This window comes from Coloeus monedula (genome assembly GCF_965178545.1).
Source record: "Coloeus monedula genome assembly, chromosome: 5".
NCBI classification, from domain to species: Eukaryota; Metazoa; Chordata; class Aves; order Passeriformes; family Corvidae; genus Coloeus; species Coloeus monedula.
In genome coordinates, this window is record NC_138785.1 from 72,604,498 (window position 1) to 72,622,155 (window position 17,658).

The 17,658-nt window shown below is 54.0% G+C and overlaps 1 protein-coding gene across 4 annotated transcripts; it reads right to left on the reverse strand.

Moving 5' to 3' along the window:
- Window positions 1-230: 230 nt before the first annotated feature.
- Window positions 231-16,631, reverse strand: LOC309572980 (RING finger protein 37-like). Of its 4 annotated transcripts, XR_014226395.1 has the most exons (6): window positions 16,546-16,616; window positions 7,762-7,858; window positions 5,440-6,616; window positions 2,728-2,889; window positions 722-1,052; window positions 231-616 (listed from the first exon to the last, which is right to left on the reverse strand). XR_014226395.1 is itself a non-coding variant. In XM_082281567.1 (5 exons), the coding sequence occupies exons 2-5, from the start codon at window positions 7,813-7,815 to the stop codon at window positions 838-840; spliced, it is 1,608 nt and encodes a 535-aa protein (XP_082137693.1). In that variant the 5' UTR covers window positions 7,816-7,858; window positions 16,546-16,616; the 3' UTR covers window positions 710-837. The 4 variants fall into 4 exon arrangements, 3 of the variants coding, with proteins under 3 accessions (XP_082137693.1, XP_082137692.1, XP_082137691.1); XM_082281567.1 differs by lacking the exon at window positions 231-616 and having other exon boundaries at window positions 710-1,052; XM_082281566.1 differs by lacking the exons at window positions 231-616; window positions 722-1,052; window positions 2,728-2,889; window positions 5,440-6,616; window positions 7,762-7,858 and adding exons at window positions 9,851-12,502; window positions 12,657-12,758 and having other exon boundaries at window positions 16,546-16,598.
- Window positions 16,632-17,658: the final 1,027 nt, after the last annotated feature.

Consider the following 17,658-nt stretch of genomic DNA (forward strand, 5'->3'; position numbering starts at 1 on the left):
TTTTTCCCAAGCAGCTCTCTGAGACCCCCGTGGGTGAGTCTCATCCCTGTGATCCACGAGGCTGCTGCCACAACCCCTCTGAACCCCCCATGTCTGCAGCTCCCCTAGGTTGGTTTGGCTTTTTCCAGCCTGTTTATTCCTCCTGTGCCCAGAGAGTCCCCCCACGACATCATTAAGCCCCACGATGAGACCAATTTAGGAGCCAGAGAGAGAAATTGACTTTAAACATTTTATTAAGGCTTAAATGTCTATCAGCCAGCCAGGAGCTGGGCCGGTCACACGACATCAACCAAGAGGGTGGGATGGGATGGCTTTTCTACAAGATTCTGGGTGAGCAGGGTGAGATCACTGCCAGCTCCTCACTCCTCAACCACGGCCTCTCGCTGTCGATTCCAGGACGAGGGACACGCTCCCAGCAGGACGAGGGGAGGGTGAGGTGGGCAAGGGGAGGAAGTGAGAGGGGACTTTGTGTGTGTTGTCACTCACAAGGACTTTACCTGCTCCACAACCGGGTGGCTGCTGGTCAAACGTGGCGTGAACTCGCGGGGAAGCTGAGCTGGTCCGAAAGGCACCTGTGCTAAACCTCTGAGCCCCGGGGCGGTGCTGGAGACCAGTCCTGGATAAATACATATTCCTTGATAAAGAAGCTATGGCTTTTGTCATCCTCAGGCTCCGGGCCGCTCTCTAACCCCCCACCCCCCCTGCTCTGTAAGCACAAGACCGAGTCCTCTCCGCTCTCCGGCTCTCCTCCCGGCGGGTTGGCAGCTCCTCCGGCGGATCCGTGCGGACACGGGGCACAGCAGCAGCTCCTCCTCGTCCTCCCGGCAGCCTGGGGGGTCAGAAGTGAACCCTCCTGACATCGTGTGTGGCCGCCGCCCTCTTGCAGCTCCCGCAGTGGATGGGCGAGGCTGGAGCCTTCTGGCGCTCGGCCAGGCAGGGCCGGCACACGAGGTGCCCGCAGGGGAGCTGGTACACGGGCTCCGCCTTGAAGTAGCAGGAGAAGGATTTGCCACAGGAAGCACATCCCTGAGTCTGGCTGCTCCTGCCGTGCTCTGCAAATCCAGAATCACAAAATCAAACGAGCTGGAAAAAACTTCAGGGATCATCTAGTCCAGCCTGTGACCCGACACCACCACGTCCAGTCTTTCCTGGGGACTCCACCACCTCCCTGGGCAGCCCCTTCCAGTGTCTGATCACCCTTTCTGTGAAGAAATCCCTCCTCATGTCCAGCCTAAACCTCCCCTGGCAGAGCTTGAGAGTATAAAACAAGGCAACAGAAGTGGATTAGGCAGGCAGTGTGAGAAGTCCAGGCTGGGGCACCCCTTCAGTGCCAGTTCTGCCCACAAGCTGAGGGCCCCAGATCCTGCAGACTTCGGCTGTGACTCAGGACTGTGCCAGTTTCCTGCCATTACCATAAGGAAAGGGAATGGTCCAGCTCCCAGGGCAGAGTGTGCTCAGAAAGGGATGGATCACATCAGCACTTGCACCGTCAGGCTTTTAATTGAGGACAGATGACTGTAAAAAAGGGCTTTTCACTTTTACTGAGACTAAATCACCCTCCCTCCCGCTCTCCCGGCCGGATTAAAAGCAGCGATTCCCAAGTGGAACAGTTGAGGTGTCACTTTGCATTCCTGTCACACACAGCCCATCGAGGGCTGCTCAGCTCTCAAACAGCAGCAGTTTCAGAGGGGACAGGAAAAAGCTTCAGAGCTGAATGTCACTGAAACAGCAAAAGCTGTTTGGGCAGGGCGAGAGAGGGAGAAACAGACACAGACAGACAGACGGACACAGCCCTTCCTCGGGGTCACCCGGTCCCTCTGAAGCCCCTCTCATCCATGAGTAGGCAGAGCCTCACCCAGGGGGAGAGAAGCCAGAACGTGTGGAGGGACATTGAAGGTTCAATGCTTCCCTGCCCCCCAAAGGGGTAATTTTGGGAATGCAAACACAGCCAGATGAGGGGCTGGGCAGCAGGTGGGGTGAAAACAGCGAGGGCTTGGCAGCCTGGGTTGTGTACACCCAGTCCTGATGGGATTCTGGGCACACACACGGTTGGCTGGCCTGGGATGTTGCTGCTGTGAGCTGTTCCTGTTCAGGGTCAGATACCACGTGGCATCTCAAAGAATCATGGAATGGTTTGGGTTGGAAGGGATCATAAAGCCCATCCCATCCCACCCCCTGCCGTGGGCAGGGACACCTTCCACTATCCCAGGTTGCTCCAAGCCCCGTCCAACCTGGCCATGGACACTTCCAGGGATCCAGGGGCAGCCACAGCTTCTCTGGGCACCCATGTGGCAGCTCCCCAGCTTGCTCCACACAGCTCACAGGCAACACTGAACCACTCAGCCCAAACTGCAGAGCTCTGGGAACAGTCTGAACTAACCTGGAGCAGGCTGAGCACTGTGGCCAAGCACAACACATCCCAGATCATCCTTGGGCAGCACAGAGGTGACAGCCAAGAACATGGGAAAATCACAGGATTGCTGCCACAGCCTGCTCTGCCCGTGGGCATGGACAGCATCCCACACCTTCTGGGGTGTCAGCAAGGTCTAACCTGCCTCACTGGGAGGATAAACCACCAAAACTGCTGAGAGAGGCAAGGATTGTCAAGTGAAGCTTGCTGGGAGACAACGGAGTATTTTATATGGAATATATAAACCTTTGGGGTGTTAACCCAGCCCCAGCTCTCCTGCAGCTCCCAAAGGTGATCCAGAGGCACCTGTTACTCACCAAGGACTGTGCCCACGCTCCAGGAACTGCTGCAGCCACCCTCTCCTGGAGCCTGCTGCTGGCTCTTCATCAGCTTGGCCGTGAAGGAGGGCATGGAGCTGAGAGCCGAGGTCAGGGCAGTGTCCAGGCTCTCCGACAGCTTCTGCTCGTGGGACACCAGGTCTGCAAAGGGAAACACAGACCAGGTCTGCAAAGGGAAACACAGACACCAGGTCTGCAGAGGGAAATAGGGACAGGTTCTGCAAAGGGAAATAGAGACAGTTCTGCAAAGGGAAACACAGACCAGGTCTGCAAAGGGAAACACAGACCAAGTCTGCAGAGGGAAATAGAGACAGGTCTGCAAAGGGAAATAGGGACAGGTCTGCAAAGGGAAATAGAGACAGGTCTGCAAAGGAAAACACAGACACCAGGTCTGCAAAGACATGAAAAAGATGGAGAAGCAGATGCTGGGAAAAAGAATCTGCAATGGAAACGCTGCCTTGGCTCTGAACCCTGGGGGATTTTAGGAACCCTGCCACTTGTTTTGTTGAGAGGTGTCTTTTCCCCACCAAGGGGCTGGGATGGGGGTGGAGTACCTCACTTCCTTTGGGTTCTGGAGGTGGGAATGCCCTATGGATTACCACCAGACATTCACCTGGTGTCCAACTTATACAGGATCAGAATCATTTCAGTTGGAAAAGCCTTCTAAGATCATCCAGTCCAACCCTTAAACCAGCACTGCCAAGGCCACCACTAAATCATGTCTCCAAGTGCCACATCCACATGGCTTTTAAATACATTCAGGGATGGGCAGCCTGTACCAGGGCTGGAGAACCCTTTCCATGAAGGCATTTTCCCTAATATCCAATGTAAACCTCTCCTGGCACACCCTGAGGTCATTTCCTCTTGTTCCCTGGGAACAGAGCCTGACCCCCACCTGGCTGCACCCTCCTTTCAGGGAGTTGTAGAAGTCTGCAGGTCTAAAAAGGGGCAAAACTCCAAATAACCCAGAAAGCTGTTTTTCCCTGAACTCCCAGGCACTCCCTCAGCTGGCTCCCGAGGATCCCAGCCCAGTGCTCCCAGCCTTGCTCCATGCAGCTCACGGAGAACATTTAAACCACTAATAAAATCAGTGGGACTTGTTTTTCCCTCTTTGTCCCAGTTCTGAGCCCCAGGGCCAGGGCTGGACCCTCCCTGTAGGGCTGCCCTGTGCAGCACCGGCAGCGCTAATTAAGACGAAGCATTAAGAGAATGTTGTCTGCATCACTAATTCTGTTAAATCCATCTCCCAAGGGAAGAGCTCGGAACTGGTGCTGCACATTTGCTCCACCAATCAAGGCTGATGATCCAGTGCAGCACGAGCTCCGTGGGCTGAGCACTCTGCTTTTATTTATGTATGGACACGGGAGCTGCAGGACCCCCAGGGCAGCTCCCCGGTGGGAGCTGTCACACACCTCCACAACCAAAATAACCAAAGATTCCTCCTAAAACAGGGAATGAGCCCTAGGCTGAGGGATCAGAGCAGGAATGTGCAGTCTGACTTCTCCCTACTCTTCCTGGTACCATCCAACATCCGTTCTTTTCAACCAAAGAATTTGTTTAAAATCAAATGGCCACCTGAGCTTTGTCCTCAAAACATTTTTGGGCAGCGTGGGAGAAGGGTGAAGGCAGTGACAGGTCCCAGCAGCTCTGGGTCACCTTTTGACATGTCATAGACCAGCAGATTAGAGCAGACCAGGAAACTGGGCTTACCTGCCTGGAGAGCCACCCACAAGATACCCCCACACCTGGATTTACACCCTTTGTCCCCAAGTGCCACATCCACATGGCTTTTAAATCCCTCCAGGGATGGGGACTCCACCACTGCCCTGAGCAGCTGTGCCAGGGCTGGACAGCCCTTTCTGTGAAGGAATTGTTCCCAATGTCCAGCCTAAACCTTCCCTGGTACAACTCTTGTTTCCTCCTGTCCTTGTTCCCTGGGAGCAGAGCCTGACCTCCACATGGCTCCTCCTTTCAGGGAGTTTTTGAGAGCCACAAGGTCCCACCTGAGCCTCTTTTTCTTCAGATTTGAGAACATTTTGCATTCCCAGCAGTGCTGCTACCACACCACTGAGAAAAGCACGGATAAAGGGAAACCAGCGCCCATTCCCTTCCCCTGTAGCCAAAAGTCACATCTCTCGTCTAATTTGGTCCCTACCAGGTTTTCTGCTTTAACCACCTGCAAATTCTGTGCAGGTCTCTCCCAGGCTGGGCTCTCTCTCCTCCCTGAAATTCCCTCGCTGTGGTTTGTTCTGTGTCCCATTCCTGCTCTCCTTCCCACCTCCCTCCTCATGATGATCCACACAGCCAGGACTCCCCGTGCCATCACCACTGCATCACCACCAGACACTTCTTTTCTTGTTTTTGCAGGACGCAATAAATCCCCCTGGAAAAAGAAACTTCAAACCAGGATGGTGAGGAAAATGTTGTCTCCACATGGAAGGAGGAGAAAGGAAGTCCAAACTAGAAGGGGAACAGGGTGACCTGAGCAAACAAAGGCTGTGAAACACTGAACAGGGAACATGAGAACAGCATGAAATGACCCAGCTCCACCACACCCATCAACAGCCAAACACAGCCTGGAAAAGTCTAGAGGTGGGATGGGAATTTGCACTGGATTTGTCGTGATTGAAACCCCAGCCTGGGGCTGTCACAACACTCAAGGAACAGAGGTGACCCGGGAAGCCACGATACCTGTGGAACAGTCCATCTGGATCAAGGGGGAGTCACTGCCAGTTTTCATTTTTTTAGCACTGTTCTCTGAGGTAGCCGTGACAAGTAAGTTTGTAGCAGAAAAATAGGGCGGCTGCAGGGAGCCCTGATCCATGCAGTCCATTTTCCTTTTCAGAGAAGACATGGTGATGGAGGAGGGCACCAGGCTCTCCGAGGTGTGAGCCCTCCCCAGCAGGTTGGTGCCAGGGATGCTGTGCTGCAGCAGGAAGTGGTCTATCCTGGCCTTGAGGGTGGGGTGAGGTAGGGGCTGCGAGTGCTGGCTGAAGGCCACCCCCGTGAAGGGATCGCTGGGAACCCGGCCCCAAGACGCCTCGCTCCGGTTGCATTTTTCCAGGGTGGTCTGGTCAATCACCTTCCCAGAGGGCAGGAGCATGGGTAAAGTCATGATCTCCAGAGTGATGGGGTCCAGGAACTCTTCAGGGATGTCTTGGACGACGTCCACCAGCTTGTGCAGGGTCTGCTGCTCGTTGGCACTGAAGGGGACGCAGTCGCTCTCCATCGGCGTCCAGAGCTCTGGCTTGAGGCTGCCGACGTCCTGGGCCAGGAACTGGGAGGCCACCTGGAAGACGCCCTCGATCACCTCCTGTGGGCAGGACTTGGCAGGCTGTCCCCACACCTCCAGCCTCTTGATGCTGGGCAGGCCCCCGCCGGCCACGTGGGTGATGCAGATTTTTAGGTGGGACACATTGCTGAGTGAGGCCGGCCCTTTGTTCCAGAGATCTTGAGACACCGAGCCAGGGTAGGAGAAGACATTTTCCATCTGATGGAAGGGAGGTCTTGGCTTGAAGCCTCTGTGGCCAAAAGTCACTTTGCTCTGATTTTTTAAGACAGCTTTGCCCACCAGGGTGAAGGTGTCCTTGTCCGACACAGGCTGCCCGGCCAGACCTGAGCACTGCCCCTCAGGGCTCTGCCAAGAGGTTTTGTTGCATGAGGTAGAGGTGTAAACTTCCAGGCCGGAGAAGGTCTGGTACCCTCCGGAGGAGATGTCGATGTTGATCCTGCAGATCTCGATGTTGAAGGGGAAGGAGATGGTGACGTGCACCGGGGGTTTGATGAAGTACTCGCTGCGGAAGCCGCGGTTCCTCCTGGCGAGGTCTTCGGAGATCAGGTTCTCCACCTCGTAGCCATCGGCAGAGATCTGTGTGCCAGGACAAAACTGGGTTCAGCTTGGAGCAAGGAAACAGAAGGAAGCGAATTTCACAAGCACTTCCATAGATTCTCAAGGTGACATCAACCAGGAGCCAAGGCTGAGGTTTATGTGCAGCTCAGAGCAGACCCACTCCCACCCTCCTCCAGCCATGTGCTCCCATCCCCTCTTCCTGCACCCTCTGTCACACCACGTCCAGATCTGACTTAACTGCTGGAAGAGCGGAAAATTAGGGATAATGCGTGGTTTTGCCTGGGTCAGCAAAATAAGTGGGAGAGGGTGTCTGGGAGCAGAGGATGAACGTGGGGGAGATGGGAGTCTCCTCTTTCAGTCTCCCTTTTCACATGGGAGTCTCCAGATTTTCTTTGGCCAACTTATCCTGCCATGTGGAAAGGCACTTGGAATCACAGTTACAGGATCCCAGAGGAACTCTGGATGGTAATCAGCCTCTGGGACCAACCTGACACATCCCTGAGGGAGATCCATCAAACCAGGCTGGCTCTCCCAGAACACCCAATCCCATCCTCTGCTCTGCTCCTGGGCAGACTGGCTCAACCCATTCCCTTTCCTGGAAGCCCCAGGACCTAAGAAATCTGCAGCACTTGCCGAATGGACAAATAAAACCAAGGAAAATCTATTTATTCCATCTCTTTAATATGGTCTTGATCATGACAATCACACCACACCTCCGTGGCATGGCTGGGTCTCTCCACAAGAAATCCCAGTACTGCTGCTTTTTGCAGCACAGTATTTACATAGCCAAGGCTGTCCTGGATTTTGGGGTGAGTTGGTGTGGAAACTTACAATTTAAAAATAGCTGTGAATGAAAACTGAGTTTCTTAAGAGATTCTGAAGTGCTGAGTGAAACCAGAAATACTTGGAAAGTAACTTCGGCAAACATTGTCAAGAGCTGTGTGTTCCACTGGGCAGAGGGAAAGCTGGAATATTGCAGGGAAAAAGGGATCTTGTCTGGTTATGAGATCCTGCAAAATTGGGGCTTTTCCGTCCAATATTTAATGTGTGCCACATCAGAGCAGTGATGTTGATTACCCAGAGGAGCAGTGAACAAGTCCCTCCCCCCAGGACAATTCCACCTAATCGCTCCATCCCCAACCCCCCCCCCATCACTATTTTACCTTGTTGCAGTGAATTCTTGGCTTGAACTGTGGGAGACAGACGTTTATTACCATCTTGGCAGCTGCAGAGAGGTCACTTGCTGAGCATCAGAGTCAGCTTGGAAAAAAAATAAAAATAAAGGAAGTGAATATCCACGAGCAGTGAAAGGGTCTCGTGTTTCAGAGCCTGGGTGAATTCCTAAAATGCACCTCAGATCTGAGTCCAGGAGGTGAAGCCAATATAAACCCAAATTAATGTGGTGGAGAGATGTGGTTGAGAGAAAAACAATCACATTAATATTAATTAGTGAACCTGTGGAGCAAAATCAAAGAGAAATGGCTTCTCACCTCTGAACAGACCAGCAATTAGATGTGAAGGTTTATCAAAGATGCAGGAGTTTTGTAGGTGTAGGAAAGCACCAGCACTGTCACAGTGAGTCAAGATTACCCACAAATATTAATAATTGGTGTTAAATAACTGCAAGGGAGCAAAGGGCACGGAAGAGCTCTGAGGGAGATGTCTGGGATCTGAACACCAACCGCTGATTCTTCTGCCAGCGCTCATTAAGGAAACTCAAGTGAACACACCTTCTTTCCCATTGAAAAAAAAATGTGCCTGGAATTGGCTGTCTCAGATCCCTTTTAAGAATGAAATTATCTGCAAGGTGAGAGCTGTAACCTCTTGTTAACCCCAGCTTTAAAATGTCACTGCCCTGGGCAACCTTGCAAATCAGGGACTCGCTGCCTCCTTCAAGAACAAGTAGCTCTTTAATGATTTTCCACTGATCTGTTGGTTCAGCCCAAATGAAATTGGCCTTCCGGGGGCACGTTGGAAAGGCAGAGTTAATGAGCTCCCTGTGCTGCATCTGGAAGGAGAAAGGTGGAATTCAAGGCACAAATCCCACAGATAAACCCCAACCCAACACGGAATTCACACCTGCAGAGAGCAGAGCTTGGTTACAATGCCTTGAATGAAGCAGGTGTGAACCTTACAAGAGGAACAGCCAGGTGAGTCGCACTTCTATCCCAAAATTTGGTCTGGCAGCCATCAGGAGCAATTCCTGCTCCTCAAGGAGCAGGACAAGCACACACCAACTCTCCTCCAATATTCCTTCACTGCCTTTCTGAGTCTGAGAGGTTTCCAGAACTGGGCTGCCACTGAGGAACTGTTTAAACTGGGCTGACTTTTGGCACTTTTTGGCACCTTGTAGGAGACTGACAGTTCAACTACAGGCTGTGCCTCAAAACTGCTCTTTTTGGCTCATTTGGAACCAAAATGAATTTACCAAGTGGTGAATTCACTTGGCCCTCAGCACTGGTGTTACGAAAAGAGGCAAACCAACTCTCCTTGCTCCCTTCTTTGGGAAAACTCAAGGTTCTCCCCCTGTTCTGTCTCTCCTCTCTTTCCTGGGCTGAAGACTTCTCCTGCAACGTGAGGAGCTCTGTATGGGTGTTTTATAGGATTTTCTCCTACCTGTTTGTGACCCTGAGAGAAACAACTCAGGTTAATTTTTCCAGTCTCAATACCTCAGTAAGGAAATGGATTATTCTGCATTTTCAAGTCACCACACTCCCTTCTGCTGGAAGACTCTGCTACAAATCTCATGGCAAAAGTTGAGTCACCGAGTTGCTTTTACCCATGGCTGTGGATTTTCCCTCTCTCTTCAGTGTGTGCCTTCCCTAAGGTGAACAAAGATCTTTGCACTGAGGCAGTGAAACACAGACCTGAAAAAAGTCCTCTGTGGTTTTGGACAAGGAACTTCAAACAAGGCTGTCTGGAGCTCGTCACCACATCCCTTCCTGGTGTCCTGCATGGGACTAAGGGGCTGCTGCCATAAGGAATGTGCATGGTGGACACCAAATAAAGTCCTTGGAGCATGAAATGAATGTCTGAGGTCAGAGCACCCCAACCCTCAGTCCCAGATCCTAAAGGAGAAACCCAGGCTGTGCCGTCAGCCCAAGCTCCATGGGGATGGAAACACGAGGAAATAGCTGTGTGTGCTCCTGGCACCCAGCTCAGCCTCACAACTAAATATTCTCTATTCCTGCCCTCACAGAGGCATCGAACCCAACCACTCTCATTCAGGGCGGAGAAAGAAACAATCACAGAGAAAAACGAATCCTTAGCAGGTTTTATTTGTGGTGGAAGCATTTGAGGATCTGGGTACAAAAGGAGAGCACGGGAAGTAGAGATGTCACCAGAGCAGAAATGGCCACACAGAGCAGCTGCCAAAAACCGAGCCAACACCCAGAGACCATTTTAACCAGCACCCAGCCACGGAGATGCACTGGGGAGGCTCTGGGCAAGCCCTTGCCCCCACTAGCCAGCCCTGGTGAGCAGCACCGGGCAGAACACTTTGTAGTGGAGGTAGCTGAGCTTCTCGGAGCGCGTGCGCTTGAGCAGAGGGAACCACTCCCAGAAGGGAATCTCCACCACCACGTAGCCCAGCAGCCGCAGCTGCCGCCGCTTCAGGCAGTGCAGCCCCAGCAGCCGCTTGGAGCCGTAGCAGAAGTGGTTCCTGTTGGACACCTGCAGTGCCAGCCTCACTTCCTGAGGCTGCCAGCACCCTGCTTTAGGATCAGCCTGGGATTTGGCACCTGCAGTAAGGGCTCCACCCAAGCACGGCGTTCCTGCTGCGTCCCCTCTCTGCTGTCTGGCAATGCCGGCTTCATTTCCCACTTCCACGGGAGAGTGGCTGTGAGTTCTCCCCTTTACGAGCTGAGAAATTAAATCATCTGTCAGACTAACTCCCATGTCTTTCAGCTTCTTGGCTGCCACAGGATCCTTGAAGTTGAAAGGGATGGGACATCCATCCATGGCCAAACGCACCTCCAGGTCGCTGGACCTCGTGTGGGGCAGGATCATGTGGTTCTTCACATACTCAGGGCCTCCCAACATGCTCTCAAGGAGGGATGTGGCTTCCACAATTTCAGGCCTGACGTATATTTCCCGCTCTGCAAAGCTCAAAGCCACCTCAGTGAACTCCTGACAAAGCTGAGGCGGGAGGCGGCTGCCTTGGTAGGTTGGGCACTCGATTTCAACGCTCTTACCAAGGGTGAACAGGTCCTTGTTGAGCTCATATTTGCTACCTCTGGTTTTCTGGACAAACTCCTCCCTCAAAGCAAAGTCTATCAGCTCCTCTGGGAAGCGTTTGACAAATGCCAGGCCAAGCAGAGCAGTAAGGAGATGCTCTGGAAACTTGCTAAACTCATGGAGTTTCATATGCAACTGCTTTATCAGGCTGGAGTAAAACTCCTCCGTGTTGGGAGGTTCATAGTCCAGGCACCCAAACGACCACAGGAATTTGGCAGCATCCTTGCTCCGGCAGTAGGACACCTTGGAAGGCAACGAGGTGGCGACAGCAGCCAAAATATCCTCGTTAAAAAAGTGCAGGGATGAACAGGTAAGAGTGATGTGCATGATGCCCTGGATGTTTGTTGTAGGAATGCGAGCAGGAATCACCTTCCCGAGCTCCCTCATGAGGGGCACGTGGTCCACACGAGTGTAGCGCAGCATCTTGAGCACGTTCACCAAGGCGTAAGTGCTCATGTCCTCCATCTGCAGGGACACCCTGTCTGCAATCCTCCTCATGATGTGGTCAGACAGCCCACTGAGGGACTTGAAGAGCCCCAAGCAGATGGCCCCCAGCTCCTCCAAGGTGAAGGCGTCCAAGTGCCTCAGGATCGTGCTCTCCACCTTCTGCGCCAAGTCCGCGGGCGACCTTCGGCCTTCCCCGATGATGTAGAGGAGCTGCACAAACTGGGGCAAGGTGAGGTCCTTCCAGTGCAGGTTGGCATAGCTGAACAGAATGCCCAGGTAGGAGGGCACGCTGCGCTCCAGGCAGCGCCAGCAATCCGCCACCAGTAGCAGCTGCTCCAGGCCCATGTCCCACGCCCGCCGGCAGAACTCGGCCTCGCACGCATCGAGCAGCGGGTGGGAGGCTGGCACGGCCAAAGGGACACAAGCCTTTAAAATCTGGATGAGATCTGGGGTGCTGAACAGCCTGATGGCCGTGACAGCATGGTGACACAGGGCACCGAACCTGGGATCGGACACCAGCGCCGTGCGTCGCTCCGCTGGCAAACGGCTCAGCTTGTGGAAATAATCCGTGAGAATTCCCGGGCTGCCCTCACACCCGGCCACACTCTGTAAAATCGACTCCCCTTCCTCTGCAGGGAGGGTCTGTGCTGGCTCAGCGCTGTCACAGCTGAGAGATCTGTACTCAGGCCTCCCCTTCTGGAACATGCGGGGATCCTCCTTGGAGTTGTGCACCTCCCATTTTTCCTTCTCTGCTTCCTCCTTGTACAGCGTGGCCAGGATGGTCTGTTCCAGGAGTGTGTTGGACTTGGGCTTGGGCAGGGCATTCCTGATGGGTGGCAAAGCTTGGGAAGAGGCAGGAGGGAATGTGTGCGGAGCCTGCGTGGTGCCAGGGCCGGTGAACGTGTCACTGAGGGCCTGGCTGCTGTCCCTATCCACGCGCTGCTGGGAGCCAGCCCTGCCTTTGGCATAGGCAGCTGGATTATACAACACTCTGTAGTCCTGTGGCTTCAGCAGCTGGATTGTCGCCCCGGATTCAGTCCCAGTGTTGGCTGCCCCTGGTTTATCGTGCTTTTCCTTCTTGCTTTTGCTGCTCCCATGCTCGGCCTTGCGCTTGGCTGTGGTCGAAAACGCTGTCACCCTGCTCAGCCTTGGGAATCTTCGGCACATTAGCACTGTAGCCATGGATCTCAACTTACTGGGGCTCAGAACTGCTTCCAGGTACTGAAAAAAGGGCAGACGGAGAGTGAGTGGCCTCCACCTCACAGGCAGCACGTTTTAATCAATCCTTTATGCTACTGAAGGGGAGGCGGTGCTGGTGCCTCCCCTGGCCAGGGCAGCTGGATCCCGGCAAAGCCACTATGGAACGTCAACTCACGCAAAGGCAGCTCAGGACGAGCACCCAGGTGACCAGGGCTTGGAGTAGAAGGCAGTCAGGGCATGACCTGCTACTCAGCAGACACAAGAAACCTGGCACAGCCTAGGAGAGTTAAGAAAAAAATCATCGTTTTTTCATTCTTAAGAGACCCGAGCTGCTTTTCTTTCATTCTGAACAGTGAAAACGTGTTTTTGCAGTAGAGCTGCGGCTTCAAGAGACTTTATGTGTTCAAACAGAGCATTCTGCTGCTTTGGCCATCATGGTCTGAATCACTGACCACCACCTGAGAAGTTGTCCAGATATCCAGGGTGCCACACAGCCCTTTGCACCTGGAGACAGGATGTGGAGCAAAGTCTCCACCAAACCAGTGCAGAGAGTGAAAACTGGCCCAGAACCTGCAGATGGAGATTGAAGGAAAGAAGAAACGTGGCCCAGAGCAAAGCAGGGGAAGAGCAGGGGAGAAGTAACACAAATCATTATGTGATGCTACATCCCAGGCTGAGAACTGGGGGGAACAGAGCTTTAAGCTTCAGATTTGGGAGCGTCTCCTGGAGTTTTAGGGTACAGCAGGTTTAAAAATGGCTGGTGCCTTCCTAACTCCTGCCTAAAGCAGCTACAGCTCAAGAGGGTGAGGATGAGAAACCCGTAGGAGTCCAGCTGGGTGCTGCCAGCCTGCACTGGTTGCCAAACGAGCCCTGTTTACCACGATTCAGATGCTGATTAAAAAAATAAAGCACCAGGTCAACGCTGCGTAGCAAATCCTTATCCAACCCAAATATCCACCACAGAGGTGTTATCCACTTCCTCAAAATCCCTCAGCACCACAGGGAGCTGGGCAATCAGGAAAGCCAAGGCCTGGCAGAGACGTTGCCATTGCAATGCACTTTGTGCTCCCCACAGGGGGAAATAAATCCTCATGGACACCCCTCGGAGCTCTGCTTGTACCCACAGCTTCCTGACCAGGGATGGAGCAAGATGTGGGATCAGAGCAGGCAAACTCAGTTTTGCAGCAGCAAAATGGACACTTTGGGGCAGAAGAGGTGGGGTGAAGCACGGGTTTGGGGTGTGTGAGCAGGACAGTGGGATGGGGCCTCACATGCAGCTCTGGCTGAGAATAAGCTGGATTTTTTTGGAGTATAAGGATTCCCATGTCTCCCATGATCCAGGGACACCTTCCACTATCTCAGGTTGCTCCAAGCCCTGTCCAACCTGGTCTTGGACACTTCCAGGGACGGGGCAAGCCACAGCTTCTCTGGGAAACCTGAGAAGCAAACGAGGACATCTCGTATCCTCTGCTCCATGGACAGAACTTGCAGGCAGCAAACACCAGCCAGAGAGGGAGGAGAAGCTGCTGGAGCAGAAACCACCCCAGCAGAGAGGTTAAAAAACCAACTGGGCTGGAGAACAAGAGGCTCTGGTGGGTTTGGGGGAAAGGGAAGGCAAACTGAAATGTAGATTTGTGGAGACAGCCACACAAGGACGAGGGTACAAGAGAGGCCACTGTGCTTTTAAGATGATCAGTAAATATTGTGAGCTGCTCAACAGCCCACCAGGCACCTTATCTGTATCCCCAAACACCCTGAGGCAGCCCCAGGTGCAGATCAGGCTCTGCCCCACAGACCCCAGGCTGTTCCAAGGCCATCACTGTCCCATCCCAGCATGAGAAGTCAAATCGTGCCAGGCAGGAGAGACTCTGCCCCTTCCTGCCTGTCTGGGGAGCAGGGAAAGGAAAAGCCCCCTCAGAAGCTGGACAGAAAAACCCAGCCAAGAGCTGGATTTCAAAGCTGTCCTGTTTAGCTCAAAGGAATGTCTGATAAAATGATCATTCCTGGCTCTCCTGGCTGTGGTGTCCAGCCTGAAGTGGCTGCAGGTGACAGATGCTGGAGACTGAGGACAAAGCTCAGCCTGCACCTGGCTGGGGGAAGGAGAAATCCCCTCCAACAGCTCCTTGTCCAGCACCTCGCAGAGCTGGGACCATTAGAGGGGCCGGATCAAGCTCCAAAAACCATCTCGAACAGGAGGAACTTTATCCAGGCGAGGTTTTCCCAGAGATTTCCTTGTCTGACTCGACTTTGAGTATCTTTATCTATTTGTCTACTAACAAAACCCAGGTTATTTCTATAAAGCAACTTCTCTCTGCTGTGAAAGATGATACTGCCTAGGAAAGCCAGCACTGCTGCTCCCAGAACCCCTCCCAGCAACAGCAGCCCCACTTCAAAGCCAGGGAATCAAAGCCCCGGTGAAGGCTCCGAAGGCGAGCGCTGCGTGCTGCTAAGAATATCCTGCACGGATTGTCTGTGGAGCTGTGACACATTTGGGGATCCAGGCAGTGCAGAGATTGCTTCTCTCCTCCTTTGCTCCAAATCCAGCAAGAAAGAGAAGACCATGCACAGCAGAGCAAGGTTGGGATGGGACAAGACAGATCCAAGCACCCTCAAGGGCAACAGGCTGCTCCAAGTGATTTTTCCATGATTTCGCCCACCCCCAGCCCAAATCTTTGTGATCTTTCCAGTTTCCACTCCATTTCTCTTCCAACTCCACCCACACCTTCGCTCGATTTGCCTCTCTTCACCTTGAGCAATCGGCCTTCCTTCCTCCCTCCTCCCACTTCCCATCCCAACGCAGCCAAACTCCTTCCCACCTCTGGGCAGGTCTCTCCAGAATTTTCACTTCCAGCAGCTCCAGTGAGCCAGGCAGTTTTGGAGCTGGGCCCTGCAGGCTGGGAATGCCTTTTGAGGAGCATGGAAACAGCTCTGTTTAAGTGTCACAGCTGAGCATCGCTAAACACCTGGGAAAGAACATTCCCAGAGGGATGCCACCCATGCCAGGGGATGTTGGTGCATCCCAAAACGCTGTCAGGGCTTTTGCTCCCTCTGGAACACTCAGAGGGGCTTCTGGAAACCCCTCACCCTGTGCTTCCACTGGCAGCCAAAGGGCAGAGGGAATCTCCTCTGGATGTGAGGAATGAAATGTTGGGGATAAAACAGCTCATTCTGGCCAACAGCCTAAAGTGAACTCCTGTGCCTGGGCTGGAGAGGAGAGCAACAGAAAAGGGATTTTCTTCCCCCAACAGGTTATGATGTCAGGGCACAAAATTGTCACTTTTTTACTTTTTTGTGCTTTTTTCTTCTTTTCTAAGATCACAGAATCACAGAATGGTTTGGGTTGGAAGGGATCATAACGCCCAGCTCATTCCACCCCCCTGCCATGGGCAGGGACACCTTCCACTGTCCCAGGCTGCTCCAAGCCCCGTCCAACCTGGCCTTGGACACTTCCAGGGATCCAGGGGCAGCCACAGCTTCTCTGGACACGCTGTGCCAGGGCCTCACCACCCTCTCAGCCTGGAATTCTTTCCCAATATCCCATCCATCCCTGCCCTCTGGCAGTGGGAAGCCATTCCCCCTTGTCCTGTCCCTCCATCCCTTGTCCCCAGTCCCTCTCCAGCTCTCCTGGAGCCCCTTCAGGCCCTGCAAGGGGCTCTGAGGTCTCCCCGGAGCCTTCTCTTCTCCAGGTGAACATTCCCAGCTCTCCCAGCCTGGCTTCAGAGCAGAGGGGCTCCAGCCCTTGGAGCAGCTCCGTGCAATTCCCTTCTCCCGGGGCTCCAGGGCAGCACCGGGGGCAGGGCTGGAAGCTCCGGTCCCTCCGCTCACCCCTATGGCTGCACCTACAGACACATAAGACACACGTATAAATATGCACACACACATATATATATACACACACACACAAAGATGTTATATGGGGCAATGCAGCCCAGGGCAGGACGAGGGCGGCCCCGCGGGCTCAGGGGGTGGCGCGGGCAGGGGGCAGAGGACAGGGACAAGGGAAGAGGAAGGGGAACGGGGATGAGAACGGGAAGGAACAGGCAGGGGAAAGGGCCAGGACTCACCAGGGCCGCTCCGGGGCCGCTCCGGCTCCGCCGCCGCCGCCTCCTCCCTCCTGCCCCCTTCGCCTCCTCCCGCCGCTTCCGGTCGCGCGGCGGTGACGCCACTTCCGCCTCCCAGCGCGCGCGCGCGCGGCCGGCGGGTGGCGCCAACGGCTCGCGGCGCAGCCCCCTCGGCGTGCCCACGTGACGCGAGGTCACGTGGCAGCGCGGAGTCACGTGGGCGCCGCCATGGCGGGGGCGGGGGCGCGCCTGAGGCGCCGTGGCCGCCCCGCAGCTCCGGGGCCCTGGGATCCGCCGGACACGGGTCCCGACCCGGCTCTCCGGCGGCCCGAAGTGATGCCTTCGGTTTTAACTTTGATATTTTTCAAACCCTGCACTGCCCAGTGTGTAGCTCTGAAGTTTCGTGTGGCCCGTCAGCTGCTGTTCTCCCATGCTGGTTAGACATAACAAACCTCTCTAGGTTTGCTCTTCAAGGACACCTTGATTGTCCCAGGCCCCAAAATGTGTAAACTAAAACCTAGAGGAGGGGCGAACTTGGGGTAATGACATCATGAACTGAGGTTATAACTGGAGAATTAACCCTGGTATGCAAATGGACCAAACTTATAAAAGTGTGAAGAACCCGTGACCCAAGGTCCATCTTGGGTGTGGTCTTTTGACTGCCCAGGGTGAGCCTTTGAAGGCCCTTCAAATAAATACCTACTTTTATTCTCTTGTCTAGTCTCTGTTTTTAGGTGGCCACCTCAGGCATCAGAAGGGGAGCTGTGGTGGCCGCCTGTGCCAATGCCTCACCACCCTCCTGGCACAGGGTGCCCAGAGAAGCTGTGGCTGCCCCTGGATCCCTGGAAGTGTCCAAGGCCAGGCTGAATGGAGTTTGGAGCAGCCTGGGCTAGTGGAAGGTGTCCCTGCCCATGGCAGTGGGGTGGAACAAGATGGTTTTTGTGGTGCTTTCCATCCCAAACCATTCCGTAGCTCTGTGAGTCTGTGATTACAGGACACCCTTTTGTCTGCAGGAACCCACTGGGTACCAGCACGCCCAGGGATGTCCTTTTTGTGTCCCCAGAGAGGCACCAGCCCCTCACTGGTGTGGGTTGGGGTTGTGAGTGGGGTGTGTGG

Bases quoted from the DNA above. Each gene is read 5' to 3' on its own strand.
- LOC309572980 (XM_082281565.1), bottom strand. From the start codon at position 12,463: ATGGCTACAGTGCTAATGTGCCGAAGATTCCCAAGGCTGAGCAGGGTG.